We start from the raw sequence: 14,429 nt of genomic DNA on the forward strand, positions 1-14,429 counted from the left end.
TAATATGGAGGATAAAGAGGAAAACAATTTATAAGAAAATATGGGCAGAATGATCTGATGAAATAGATATATTTCATCAATAAAAAATTAACTTGTAGGAATAAAAAAAAAAAAAAAAGATTACCCTGTTCGATTATCCTCTAGATTAACATTTTGAAAGAGGTTGCAAGACAGCTGTAAAGAGGTTAGGCAAGCGCGGAACAAACTTCGTAAGCATACCCATCCAACTCTCAAGCACAGACTGGATACATGTATTGTACTTAAAAGTACAAAATCTAATCTAAATTAACAATGGATAAAACACACACATCCTCAAGACCTCATAGTAAAGATAAAAATTTGGGGAGAGAAGGAAAAAAAAAAAAAGGGGCACAAAACCAAAGGGACAATACAACGTTCAAAATAATATTGTGCAGGATCAATATCTCGGCCCTGTAGGAACAAGAACAATGGCAGTGTAAAATATCTACACAAAAGTCAGTAGCTTACTAAATAGATCTGACACATTGTGCACATACACTGAGGTTGAGAATCCTGGCATTACCAAGAACAGCTAAACCTGAAGAGATAACAGAATTGGAATTCCACCTTTCAGAAAGGCCAGAACAATAACAGGTGATGTAATACCATACATAAAAGAACTCGACAACAACCAATAACAAGAAATCAAACATGGGATGCTCAGAATCTGTGGAGCAATATTTCAAAATGGTAGTAAACTAAGGAAATGTTTCATAGCACAGTAACAGAAGAGGAGGCTATAGCTGAATCACAAGTCCTGTAACGGAAGATTTTACCACAAGACAATATACTGTGAATATAACGGCGCACACAGAAGAGTAATTTCTTTATCTTATACAGAATACAGCATGTAACTGATGCCCACCCAGAGGAAATAGAATTCTAAATTTTTGTGCCAACAACAGAAGACAAATCATATCGATAGATTTTTACCTGTACATATGATCACAATTTATCAAGATTCAATACAATTCTAGAAGCCCATACAAAGGTCCAGGATGATCACTTATATAAGGTAGCCAATGAAGATTATCAAAGAACGAGAGCAATTGCAAAATACCTTCTGGGAGCGAGTCAAAATATTTTACTCAAATATTTGAGCGAATCAAATATGAGTAAAAAATATTTGTATAAAATTCATTTTTTATCCGATCGACCTCGGGATAGTTCAAAATAAGCACCTTTAGAATGCGCACAATTTGAAACCAAAATGAAAGATGTAACACGAAACCTGATGTCAGAACACTAAAGATTATAAATACTTTTTGGGTCTAAATTTTAAATTTTAAAATATTTGGTTAAATTCTATTTATTGTGCTATTATTATGGGACTAGTTTTAAAATGTGCGCCTTTATATTGCGAACAATTTGATACCAAAACGAGCGATGTAACATGAAAATTGATGTCAGAATACTAGAAAGATAAATAATTTTGATGATGAGGGTCCAAAATTAAAATATTTGTTAAAATTACAGTTATTGCTCTATTATTATGAGACTAGTTTCAAAATGCGCGCCTTTATATTGCAAACAATTTGATACCAAAACGAGCAATGTAACATGAAAATTGATGTTATCAAACTGAACGAGTATACACATTCGGTTGTGATGTGCAAATTGATGCTCTTTCACGGGTAACTTTAGGCTTTGCTGCGGTGAGTCTCGCCAGGCTTTTGGACATTATATGCATATACATCTGCAGGGAATTTAATTGTGAACACAACGATACCAAAACGAATGACGTAGCACGAGAATTAAGGTGAGAATACTGAAACGAGTATACACATTTAGACCGCCGCACGCTCGCACACACCAATAGCCCCATGACGTCAAAGTCTGTGGCGCAGGCGATAGTGTTAATATTATTTGTCACATTCTGTGACAAATAATATTCTTGACAGCTCATTGCATTATTACACTAACAGAAAAAAAAAAAATACATAAAAACATTAACAATGCAAAGAAAATAAAATATATTCAATGAATGCTGTTACAATTTCATGTAAACAATGCAGGACTAGGCTGAACTCTGATAACCAGTTATACTGTTAGTACACTCACCAGAAATGCTTAGTGGTTCATAATGGTGCATACAAATGTAGATGGTTGTGTGTGTGTGTGTGTGTGTGTGTGTGTGTGTGTGTGTGTGTGTGTGTGTGTGTGTGTGTGTGTGTGTGTGTGTGTGTGTGTGTGTGTGTGTGTGTAGTGTAATAACAGCAAAAACTGTCTTTTATTGTCCTAAGAATTTGTTCTGTGTGCGACTAATATGCACACCATATTTTTGAGCATAATGATACCTGGAGAGGGTTCTGGGAGTTCTACTTCCCGAGACCAGACTGAGGCCAGGTGTGATGTTTCACACATTTGATTATATAAATTTCTCAAATTACACACTACTAAATAACATTATAGGAAAACCTTGATCATATCATTGAGTTCTGGGAGTAGTTCTACTCTCCCATTGACCCTGGGCCGGGCCTCTCAATGTCAAGAACCATTAAAATAATTATGCAAAATTATATTTGCTGCAAATACCACCCTATGGGGTCACTTGAGCTAGCGCCACATGTACCGAGTGCCTACTCACTCAAGAGCCCATAAACTGCTCAACTGCTTTGCTCCATCACAGCCAATGTATGTCTTATTATTTATTTTTTTGTACTTTTTCCATGATCCACGAACCCATTTTAACAATATCAGAAAAGAAAAAAGAAAATTAAAATTTCTCGCACACCACAAGAGGGTCTCGTGTGAAGGCTGCTCAGTACTGGGGTTAAGCTGCCTCTCAGTACTCAGAGCAAGGCCCCTGTCTGATCTGACATAGTCATGTCCTGTTCTAGCAGATGCCTCCTTACTTCATCTCTGGTAATCTCGAAAGTCCTCCAGTGCTACTTGGTTTCACACCTTCCCACTCAGCTCAGACACTTTCCCTTACCTTATTGTGAAGACTTCACAATCTTAAGTCTAGTTTCTCACACAATTTCCTGTCAATTTCTCTAGTGCCCTTCCAATAACCAAAATTTCATAGCCTGTTCCTAAACTGTTGTTTTCTTCCTGATGTGGCTATGGAACAATTAGGGGTTGGGTCTTGGCTTTATTTGCTATATCACATTCGGGTCACTTCAATCCATAATCATAATAAAACTAACTTATAGTGCAAAACTGTGATTATGCTGCAGTTAGGCTACACCAAGTCACAAGACACATCACTAGACTTGCTGCTCGAATGTGGGGGCTGGCATAATATGTCGGCTTGCATAGATCAAGAGAGATAAAATGAATAATGTACCTAAAAATAATATTTTTGATTTCTAAGATTATGGTGCAATACTGTATCTCAAAATATACAGGCAAATATATTTCAATAGCCTGTGCATCATTATGAGAAATTCCTCTTAAATCTTTCCTCATATGGAAGTAACTGTCAACATAATTACTCTTCCCTGTACATGTTGCGCTTGTTACAAAAAAATTGTAAATTATCCTACACATTTTCTGGTGAAACCAACAAAAAACTAAACTAGAACTTACTTCTAGCTGCCAAAATGCCACCTGTCGCAGCACCCGAGATAATAGAATTCCAAGGGTCTTCCTTCTTGCGCATATATACAAGGGAACAATCAATAGTTGAAAACAATCCACCCCAAACGGCAAACTGCCCACCAACAATAGGTGCACGCTGTTTAACTGCAACCATGCTTCCAGCAAACCGCCTGGAAAAGCCCTGTAACAAAAACTTATTTAGTCTCAGGTCATTTTCAAAGATTAATAATAAGGCCTACCCCAGCTTTCAGTATTCCACATACAGTACTATATCTTCATAGTTTATACCAAATTATTCACCTAAAAATTACATATTGTATTCTGGGTAGAAGATTCATTACATATATGGATTAAGCCTAAGCAATTATGTGGTTTAGGAGCCAAATGCCACTCAACACTAAATTTTAGTTATAAAATTTCCAATATGTGGACAAAATACATAACATTAATTTCATGATTTGGCTTTCCATATAATTACAGTACTCGTTATGAATGTACAGCTGCCTTCCTATTAGACATGTCATGGCCAACTCAGACAACAGTTGGTTTCCTTATTAGAAATGTCAGTACAATACAGTACAAGACACCATAAATAACATCATATGAGACCAGGAGGCATGGCAGAATACCCAAGTTGAAAAGCAAAGGTGCAACAGGTGCTCAGAGAGAACCTTTATCAACATCAGAGACCCGAGACCGAGGTCTCTCGGGTCAACACACTTCCACTACACATCAGGGGCATTATTGGCCAACCTCTCAGTGTTCACGAGAACTCGATAAACACCTCCAAAGGATACCTGATCAACCAGGCTGCGATTCATACATCAGTCTGAGCAGCCACATCCAACCAGTTGACCAGACCATCAACTAGTGAATAGCTTTTCTTTTCCATAATAACTGTACACAAATACTAACATGCTATCATAAATTGCAACAATATTCAATAATTTAATTTCAAATCAGGCTAATGAGTAATGTGTTTTAAATATCAGTAATGGTAACTTTTTAGGATTCAAATTTGCATAGTATTATATCCAGTAACATCTTAAGTATCAATAATTTTCAACAATGAACTTTGGCATCTTTAATTTACACTTATTGAAAAGTTCGCAATTTTATATTTTTACTCTATCCTGTTCATTTAGATTTGCTTGCAAGACATAAATTATAAATAATACTAGCCAGTCTTGTGAGCTTCATCATTGAATTACTCAAAACAAATGACACACAGCAGCTAATTTGAGATACTGTATATTCAGACAATACACACAATACCTTTACTATACAGAACAGTAGAGTACAAGCTTAACTTACACTTGGAGCATTTCTGAATCCTTTAACTGCCTGGAAGAGTCCTCCACCAATAACGCCCATTGTAAAAGCGCCACCACAGTCGTCCACAATACGCCATGGGCTGTGAAATGAACAAAGGTCAGTTATCCAAGTCTACTTGTTAGCCTATTACAGTATGTACACTGCTTCTTTTGTGTGTATTAACAGTACAGAAGATAGAAAATCTTGTTTATTACAAAACACAGGACAAACATATTTGTTACTTAGGTTTAAAAGTACCCATTCTCTTGATGGGTTATCTTCAGGTTATCTTGAGATGATTTCGGGGCTTAGCGTCCCCATGGCCCGATCCTCAACCAGGCCTTTTTTTTTTTACACACCCCCAGGAAGCAGTCCGTAGCAGCTGTCTAACTCCCAAGTACCTATTTACTGCTAGGTAACAGAGGCATCAGGGTGAACAAATTTTTTTGCTCATTTGTCTCTGCCTCCACCAAGGATCGAACCCGGAACCTCAGGACTACAAATCCGAAGTGCTGTCCACTCATCTGTCAGGCGCCCCAATAACAACAAGGTACCCCAACAATCAAGGTAACAACAATTTAAATATATTTCAGCTATTAACACTTCTGACAGCAAACATTTCGGCGATGCTAAAACACGTCATCCAATACTGTACTCTGCCTAAAGGTAGTCTCAGCTAAACCCTTCAGCTGTGTACACACATCTGGGTATTGTTCCAACTGGGGTTTACCAGAGAACTGAAGAATTTTTTCCCAACAGCCTCTGATATTTGCCAAAAAGCATCCTTATTTAACTACAGTACTGTACCTATAAAGAATGATTCCTTGTGCATGCATTACCTGGGGTTACAAAAGATGAATAATTTTACATTTTCCAATTTAATATGGCCAGGTAATGAAGGTGTAGCCAGTTCATTTTCTATGCAGCACAGTTTATTGGCTGAAATGCATTGACAAGGCACATTTTTCTAGAACATAAGAACAAAGGTAGCTGCAGAAGGCCTATTGGCCCATACGAGGCAGCTCCTATCTATAACCACCCAATCCCACTCATATACATGTCCAACCCACGCTTGAAACAATCGAGGGACCCCACTTCCACCACATTACGCGGTAATTAGTTCCACAAATCAACAACCATGTTGTAAGAGAGACCTTTGTATAGGGAGAAATAGCAGTGTATTATGCAAGAGAGAAACCCTTGTGTAGGGAGAAATAGCAGTGTTAAATGTTGAAAAAAAGTCTGGAACGCAGACCCCTTTCAGATGCACAGAGCATCATCTCAACAGGAAAAATGTAATCTCCTAAAAAAAAAAATGTAAACAAAAGGGATAAAATGGTTAAGAAAACGCAGATTCAATGCAAGAAAATATCGAGAAACAACAGTGTTAAATGTAGAAAAACAGCCTGGAACATTATAAGACATATAAATGAAGTATTGGGAAATGTATATGACATGTATAGGGAGGGGACATTATTGGAACCAGGCAGGGAGGGACATGTGGCAGCCCCTGTCAGTCACTTGGGAGAGGGAGGCAGTGACAACCAGACCTGTGTTGTGGATGGTCTCCAACAAATACGATAAGTGCATTATTATAGAGGTTTATAGCGGTGCTTCCCCTTTTCTTTATGAGTTAGGGATAGGAATTTGTGGAAATAAGGATTTTTGGAACCCTGTGTGTAGGGAGAGTGGTGTGTTGTCAATTCAGGTGTATGTGCTCAGCTGTGTCACATGGGGGTTATCCACATTTATTTTGTATATTCATTTATAAACCCAGGCCCTTTGTAGTGACCTATGAGGAGTGGAATAGAGTAATAACCTTAAGTCCCAGGTTGTAGAGGGAGAAGGACCCCCCCCCCCACCCCTTTTTTGTCTATCAATCCTGTGGTGGATCAAAGTAACCCCCCCCCCCTTTACAAGTGGATGAATGGACATAACAAAGGGGATAATAATAGGGTATTAAAATTATCAACACAAGACAACACGAAACAATGGGTATAAATTGGATAAGTTTAGATTTAGGAAAGACGTAGGAAAATACTGGTTCGGTAACAGGGTTGTTGATTTGTGGAACCAATTACCGCATAACATGGTGGAGGTGGGGTCCCTCGATTGTTTCAAGAGTGGGTTGGACATGTATATGAGTGGGATTGGGTGGTTATAGATAGGAGCTGCCTCGTATGGGCCAATAGGCCTTCTGCAGTTACCTTTATTCTTATGTTCTTAACACAAACAAGGAACAATGGTTTCAAGCTCAATAAGCCATAATGTAGGACAGAAAATAGGAGATGCTTTTAACCCACAGGGTTATAACCCCCATGGAACTACCTACCTGTCAAAAGCCGTAAATGTCAAAATGCTGCTGAATTGCACAACCAGCTCGACAAAATCAGGACAAATGGGGGGGGGGGGGACTTTCAACAAGCAGCTGGCTTCCTATCCTCATCGAAACCACTAGATAGGGGCCCTTAGGTAAGTTCAGGCAAATAAATTATAATCTGCTAGTCAAAATCCCCATGGACATGCAAGATAATTTTTTTGAAGAGCATTACCAACTTGGGAATGCTCCCAAAATTGCTATAAGGCAAGTAAGGTAAGGGCAAGTAAAACCCCTACTGTTGGTAAAAGCCTAGCACTGCTGAAGCCTAGCAGTCTGCTGAAACCTAGCGCTGTCTGCTGAAACCTAGCACAGTCTGCTGAAACCTAGCAATGTCTGCTGAAACCTAGCACTGACTGCTGAAGCCTGACAGTCTGCTGAAGCCTGACAGTCTGCTGAAGCCTGGCCAACAACCAGCTAGGGTTGTTGAGGTAAACCGCGTTTATGCTCAGATCTTGCAATAAAATCATGGTATTGTATGATGTATTAACTACCCCCCACCCCCGAGCATCACTTGGCCAGGTGGCACATGTGTAGGTGGTGGAGCATGTATAGGTGGAGCATGTGTAGGTGGAGCATGTGTAGGTAGTGGGGCATGTGTTGGTGGAGCATGTGTAGGTAGTGGGGCATGTGTAGGTGGAGCATGTGTAGGTAGTGGGGCATGTGTAGGTGGAGCATGTGTAGGTAGTGGGGCATGTGTAGGTGGTGGAGCATATGTAGGTAGTGGGGCATGTGTAGGTGGAGCATGTATAGGTAGTGGAGCATGTATAGGTAGTGGAGCATATATGTGGTGGAGCATTTATAGGTGGAGCATGTGTAGGTGGTGTTGCGTCAGTGGGGCCCAGCAGACGATGTCCCAGCAACCTTATGCTCCCCCCGGGCCGGCCCTCTCCACACTTCCATCTCTATTCCTTCTTTCTCTCTTTCTATCTCTAATCTCTCTCGCTCCTCAGACTTACATACACACACACATACGCATACCTGCCTGTCAGGAAGTCTTAAACACATTAAATAAAGGTGAACTGACCATGGTTCTCTGGCGTACTCCTCCATGGCTGAAGTGCAGTGTGTGTGTGTTGCGCTGGGACAAGTGCCGGCCACACTGCGCCTCTGCTCAATTATAGACAAGGCTCTGCTCATTGGCTATAGTTCATTTTGTTGGGGGGACAGAAAGCCAGTGGCTATATATATTGATAAAATTCAGGGTTGTATCGAGGTCTATCCTCACCCTATGGTTGATCTATTGACCGTCCCCAGGTTGCAAAACAACAATAATAAAATTTAGTTTTTTTTTATTTTTTTCTTCATATGGGCCAATGGGTCTTCTGCAGTTACCTTGTTGTTGTTATAGATTCAGCTACTCGGAACAGGTTCCAAGTAGCACGGGGTATGGTGAGCCCGTAACTTACCTGAGGCACAGGAGCGGGGCAAGTAGCACGGGCTATGGTGAGCCCAGGTGCTGTGGTGCAGTTACCTTTGTTCTTATCTTCTTATTCGCTTATTCTTACTATCCCCCTTTATTACACCTTATACCTTTTTTACATCTAAGATTTTCTGCTCCTCACCTCTCTTCTACCTATATATTGCCTGAACGTAGAGAGACAGGTACACCATTTGGTCACCACTTGGTCCGGGAGACATCTCCCGTCACGCAGGGTGCAGTTGCGCCTCCACAGATCTCCAGTATCATCTTTTGATACTGATAATGGCTCGAAAGGGCCACCACTTACGGGCTATTCATGCCCGTGCCACCTCTTGGGTGGCTTAATCTTCATCAATCTACCTGTCTCTGATTGATTGATTGATGAAGATTAAGCCACCCAAGAGGTGGCACGGGCATGAATAGCCCGTAAGTGGTGGCCCTTTTGAGCCATTACCAGTATCAAAAGATGATACTGGAGATCTGTGGAGGCGCAACTGCACCCTGCGTGACGGGAGATGTCTCCCGGACCAAGTGGTGACCAAATGGTGGTCGTGGGTGGTACCTGTCTCTGATGATTTGATTTGATGAAGATTAAGTCACCCAAAAGGTGGCACGGGCATGAATAGCCCGTAAGTGGTGGCCCTTTTAAGCCATTACCAGTATCAAAAGCTGATACTGAAGATCTGTGGAGGTGCGAATGCACCCTGCGTGACGGGAGATGCAGGGTGCTCACCTCTCTTCTACCTATATATTGCCTGAACGTAGAGAGACAGGTACACAGACCTCCACAGATCTCCAGTATCATCTATTGATACTGGTGATGGCTCAAAAGGGCCACCACTTACGAGCTATTCATGCCTGTGCCACCTTTTGGGTGGCATCATCTTAACACATTCACAAGGGAGACATCTCCCGTCATGCAGGGTGCATTCGCACCTCCACAGATCTCCAGTATCAGCTCTTGATACTGGTAATGGCTTAAAAGGGCCACCACTTACGGGCTACTCATGCCCGTGCCACCTTTTGGGTGGCTTAATCTTCATCAATCAATCAGAGACAGGTAAGTTCACTACGGGCTCGCCATAGCCCTTGCTACTTGTTCCGAGTTGACGACGGGCCTGTTAGACGACGTTTCGTCTAACAAACCTAACTTACCCTACCTTTTATCTTTCTAGGAAATGTATACGTTTATCCGGCTAGGGTTGTTGAGGTATCTCTCAGAATGTTCGGTAATACGTTTATTGCTTGTGATGTGTGTCTATGTATGTATTAACACGATGTACTGAACGGGGTGAGAATAGCTTGAGCTACCTCATCCCTTATTTTATTTTTGTGTATGTATTTTATTTTACCTCAATAAACGTATTTCAATTTTACCTTTCTTTGAGGTAAAATTGAGGTCACAGTGAGAGGTTGTGTTAACCGGAGCTCCTGAGTGTTGTTATATTATCATAGCAAATATGGAAGTTGTAGTGAAGGACCTGGTGACTCTAGTGGGAGCCCTGAGGACAGAGTTGGACTCTCTGCGGGAGGAGGTGCGTCAGCTTAAAAAACAACGAGAAGTAACGAAGGAGGAGACCAGCAGTAAAGGGACCTCGTCTTGGAGAGTTGCGAAAGACAGGGGCCTTAAGAAGACTTTGATAAAGCCGCCTTCAAACGCCATAGCAACTTCAAATTCATTTGACGTTTTGGAGGACGAGTGCTGTGGAGAGACTGTGGATCGCGCAAAAGGGAAAGCAACGAAGAGAAAGGAAGCGCAGGCCCCTCAGAAAGTAAAGGAAGTACCTAAGCAAACATTAGTTGTGGGAGATTCCCAGATAAGGTATTTGGATAGAACGTTTTGTGCTAGAGATAGGGGGAACAGGTTAAGGGTTTGCTATCCCGGAGCTGGCATTGGTGATATTATAAACAACATGAATGATATTATGGCTGGTAATGGGAACAATCCCATTATTTGCATTAGCGTGGGAGGAAATGATGTTGGTCGAGTCAGGAGTGAGGAACTGATTCAGAGGTATAAGAACATAAGAACATAAGAACAAAGGTAACTGCAGAAGGCCTATTGGCCCATACGAGGCAGCTCCTATTCTATAACCACCCAATCCCACTCATATACTTGTCCAACCCGTGCTTGAAACAATCGAGGGACCCCACCTCCACAATGTTACGCGGCAATTGGTTCCACAAATCAACAACCCTGTTACTGAACCAGTATTTACCCAAGTCTTTCCTAAATCTAAACTTATCCAATTTATATCCATTGTTTCGTGTTCTGTCCTGTGTTGATACTTTTAATACCCTATTAATATCCCCCCGGTTATGTCCATTCATCCACTTGTAAACCTCTATCATGTCACCCCTAACTCTTCGCCTTTCCAGTGAATGCAACTTAAGCTTTGTTAATCTTTCTTCATATGAAAGATTTCTAATTTGGGGAATTAACTTAGTCATCCTACGCTGGACACGTTCAAGTGAATTTATATCCATTCTATAATATGGCGACCAAAACTGAACTGCATAATCTAAATGGGGCCTAACTAGAGCAAGATATAGCTTGAGAACCACACCAGGTGTCTTGTTACTAACGCTGCGATTAATAAATCCAAGTGTCCGATTTGCCTTATTACGAACATTTATGCATTGATCCTTTTGTTTTAAATTCTTACTAATCATAACTCCCAGATCCCTTTCGCAATCCGACTTCGCAATCACAACACCATCTAGCTCGTATCTTGTAACTCTATCATCATTACCTAACCTCAGAACTTTACATTTATCAGCATTAAACTGCATCTGCCAATCCTTTGACCATTTCAAAACCCTATCTAGATCAACTTGAAGTGATAGTGAGTCCTCCTCCGAATTAATTTCCCTACCGATTTTCGTATCATCGGCAAATTTGCAAATGTTGCTACTCAAACCTGAATCTAAATCATTTATATATATTATAAACAACAGAGGTCCCAGGACAGAGCCTTGAGGCACTCCACTTACAACATTTTCCCACTCTGACTTGATTCCATTTATACTAACTCTCTGTTTCCTTTGGTATAGCCATGCCCTAATCCAGCTTAATATAGCACCCCCAATACCATGAGACTCTATCTTTTTAATCAGTCTTTCATGTGGCACTGTATCAAAAGCTTTGCTAAAGTCAAGGTATACAACATCGCAATCCTTACCACTATCAACTGCCTCAACAATGCTAGAATAAAAAGATAACAAATTTGTTAAACATGAACGGCCATTTATAAAACCATGTTGCGACTCAATTATTAATTTATGTTTTTCAAGATGAAGACGAATTTTATTTGCTATTATAGATTCGAGTAACTTTCCCACAATAGACGTTAGGCTAATTGGTCGATAGTTAGACGCAAGTGATCTATCTCCTTTCTTAAAAACTGGTATCACATTAGCAACTTTCCAAAACTCTGGCACTCTGCCTGACTCTATTGATTTATTAAATATGGTTGACAGTGGGTCGCAAAGCTCCTCTTTGCATTCTTTAAGCACCCTAGCAAACACTTCATCCGGCCCTGGGGATTTGTTTGGTTTGAGTTTTACTATTTGTTTAAGAACATCCTCCCTGGTAACTGCTAAACTCGTCAACCTGTCCTCGTCCCCACCCACATAGACTTGTTCGGCTGAAGGCATATTGTTAAGTTCAAATTCTTTAATTCTCTAAAACATAAATAGAGTATAAAACAGCCATAGAGTTAGTTAGGAGCAAGGGAGGAATCCCGATCATATGTGGCATTCTTCCAAGAAAGGGAGTGGGAAATGAATGGATATCGAGGGCACTTGGTGTCAATTGCCGGCTGGAAAGATATTGCAAATCAAATGCAATATCTTTCATAGACAACTGGGAACACTTCTATGGAAGAAATGAAATGTATGCTCGTGATGGGGTGCATCTATCGAGAGCTGGGGTTGTTGCTGTTGCGAACTCGCTAGAAGAAGTGGTTAGAGGTGTTTGTTTGGGTTTAAACTGTTAGTAGATAGAGGTATGGGAATTGATTTGGAGGAAGGAGGTAATAAAAGTATGTGTTTGTGGGAGAAAGGAATTGGCAAAACGATCAGGGAAAGAGAAGGTCCGCAAAATAACAATTCACTTAGGGTATATTACACTAACAGTAGAAGTCTAAGAAATAAAATTAACGAATTAAATGCTCTTGTCTGCACAGAAAAAATAGATATTATTGCACTTACCGAAACGTGGATGAATGTAGAAAATAGAGAACTATTAGCTGAATATCAAATATATGGATTTAAACTATTTCACACAGATAGATATATTAGACGAGGAGGTGGAGTAGCCATATATGTTAGGGACAATTTGAAATGTAGTCTCAAAGAGGGAATCAAAACAGAGCCACACACAGAAACTATTTGGATTGAATTAAACGAAAAAGCTAATAATATTATAATAGGAGTAATATATAGGCCACCAAATTTAGACAGAATGGAAGCAAAGCATCTATGGGATGAAATATCTAGAGCATCTAGATCTAACAGTATTTATGTCATGGGTGACTTTAATTTTAGCGGAATAAACTGGTTGAACAAAACAGGGAATAGTGAAGCAGAAGATTTTCTAGAATTAATTGACGATTGCTTTCTTACGCAACACATTAAGGAACCAACACGGGAAAATAATATTTTAGATTTAGTGTTAACTTACAGGGAAACGCAAATTAATGACATCGAAATAGGGAGTGAGCTAGGGAGCAGTGATCACAAAGAAATCAGATTTAGCATAGAATGGAATAGACCAGTAGGAGAAAATTCTGTTAAAGTGCCAGATTTTCGAAAAGCTGATTTTAATAGCCTAAGAAATTTTTTGGGTCAAATTGATTGGAAAAGCTTGGGTATGGGGTGTGGGCCGGTCTTGGAGCGAGACATGAACCCAGCGATAGGTGACTTAAATGGGGATTTCGATGTGGATTCAATATATAACTTATTTAAGAATATTCTAAACAAAGCACAGGAACGTAGTATACCATACAAATTGAATAGATCGTATACTAATGACCCAAAGTGGATAACAAAGAATTTGAAGAACCTTATAGGTAAAAAGAGAGCTTGGTACAAAAGGATTAAAAATGGGGAGGTCACTTTAGAACAGGAATTCGTACAACTGGTTAGAAATGTTAAAAAAGAGATAAGGAAAGCAAAAAGAAACTATGAAGTTCGCATAGCAGGGCAAGCAAAGACAAATCCTAAAGGGTTTTTTCAGTTATATCGTACTAAGACTAGGGAAAGGATAGGTCCATTAAAAACTGAGACAGGTCAAATAACAGATAGTGATGAAGAGATGAGTAGTATTTTTAATAAATATTTTGTATCTGTATTTACTAAAGAGGAACTTAACAATATGCCTTCAGCCGAACAAGTCTATGTGGGTGGGGACGAGGACAGGTTGACGAGTTTAGCAGTTACCAGGGAGGATGTTCTTAAACAAATAGTAAAACTCAAACCAAACAAATCCCCAGGGCCGGATGAAGTGTTTGCTAGGGTGCTTAAAGAATGCAAAGAGGAGCTTTGTGACCCACTGTCAACCATATTTAATAAATCAATAGAGTCAGGCAGAGTGCCAGAGTTTTGGAAAGTTGCTAATGTGATACCAGTTTTTAAGAAAGGAGATAGATCACTTGCGTCTAACTATCGACCAATTAGCCTAACGTCTATTGTGGGAAAGTTACTCGAATCTATAATAGCAAATAAAATTCGTCTTCATCTTGAAAAACA

At 40.0% G+C, this 14,429-nt stretch overlaps 1 protein-coding gene across 2 annotated transcripts in view; it reads right to left on the reverse strand.

The window, feature by feature from the left end:
- The window catches only part of Tim17b (Translocase of the inner mitochondrial membrane 17b), a 60,946-nt gene that overhangs the window by 2,838 nt on the left and 43,679 nt on the right, over window positions 1-14,429 (reverse strand). Inside the window, exons 1-3 of one of the 2 annotated variants that reach the window (XM_045762829.2) lie at window positions 8,283-8,422; window positions 4,879-4,978; window positions 3,553-3,745 (exon numbers count right to left, since the gene is read on the reverse strand). In XM_045762829.2, coding sequence (XP_045618785.2) covers window positions 3,553-3,745; window positions 4,879-4,978; window positions 8,283-8,395 — 406 coding nt within the window. In that variant the 5' untranslated portion in view covers window positions 8,396-8,422. Of the gene's footprint in view, window positions 1-3,552; window positions 3,746-4,878; window positions 4,979-8,282; window positions 8,423-14,429 lie in introns of those variants that run through there. The other variant, XM_069305857.1, reaches the window with a different exon arrangement.

This window comes from Procambarus clarkii, chromosome 56, assembly GCF_040958095.1.
Source record: "Procambarus clarkii isolate CNS0578487 chromosome 56, FALCON_Pclarkii_2.0, whole genome shotgun sequence".
In the NCBI taxonomy this organism is placed as follows: Eukaryota; Metazoa; Arthropoda; class Malacostraca; order Decapoda; family Cambaridae; genus Procambarus; species Procambarus clarkii.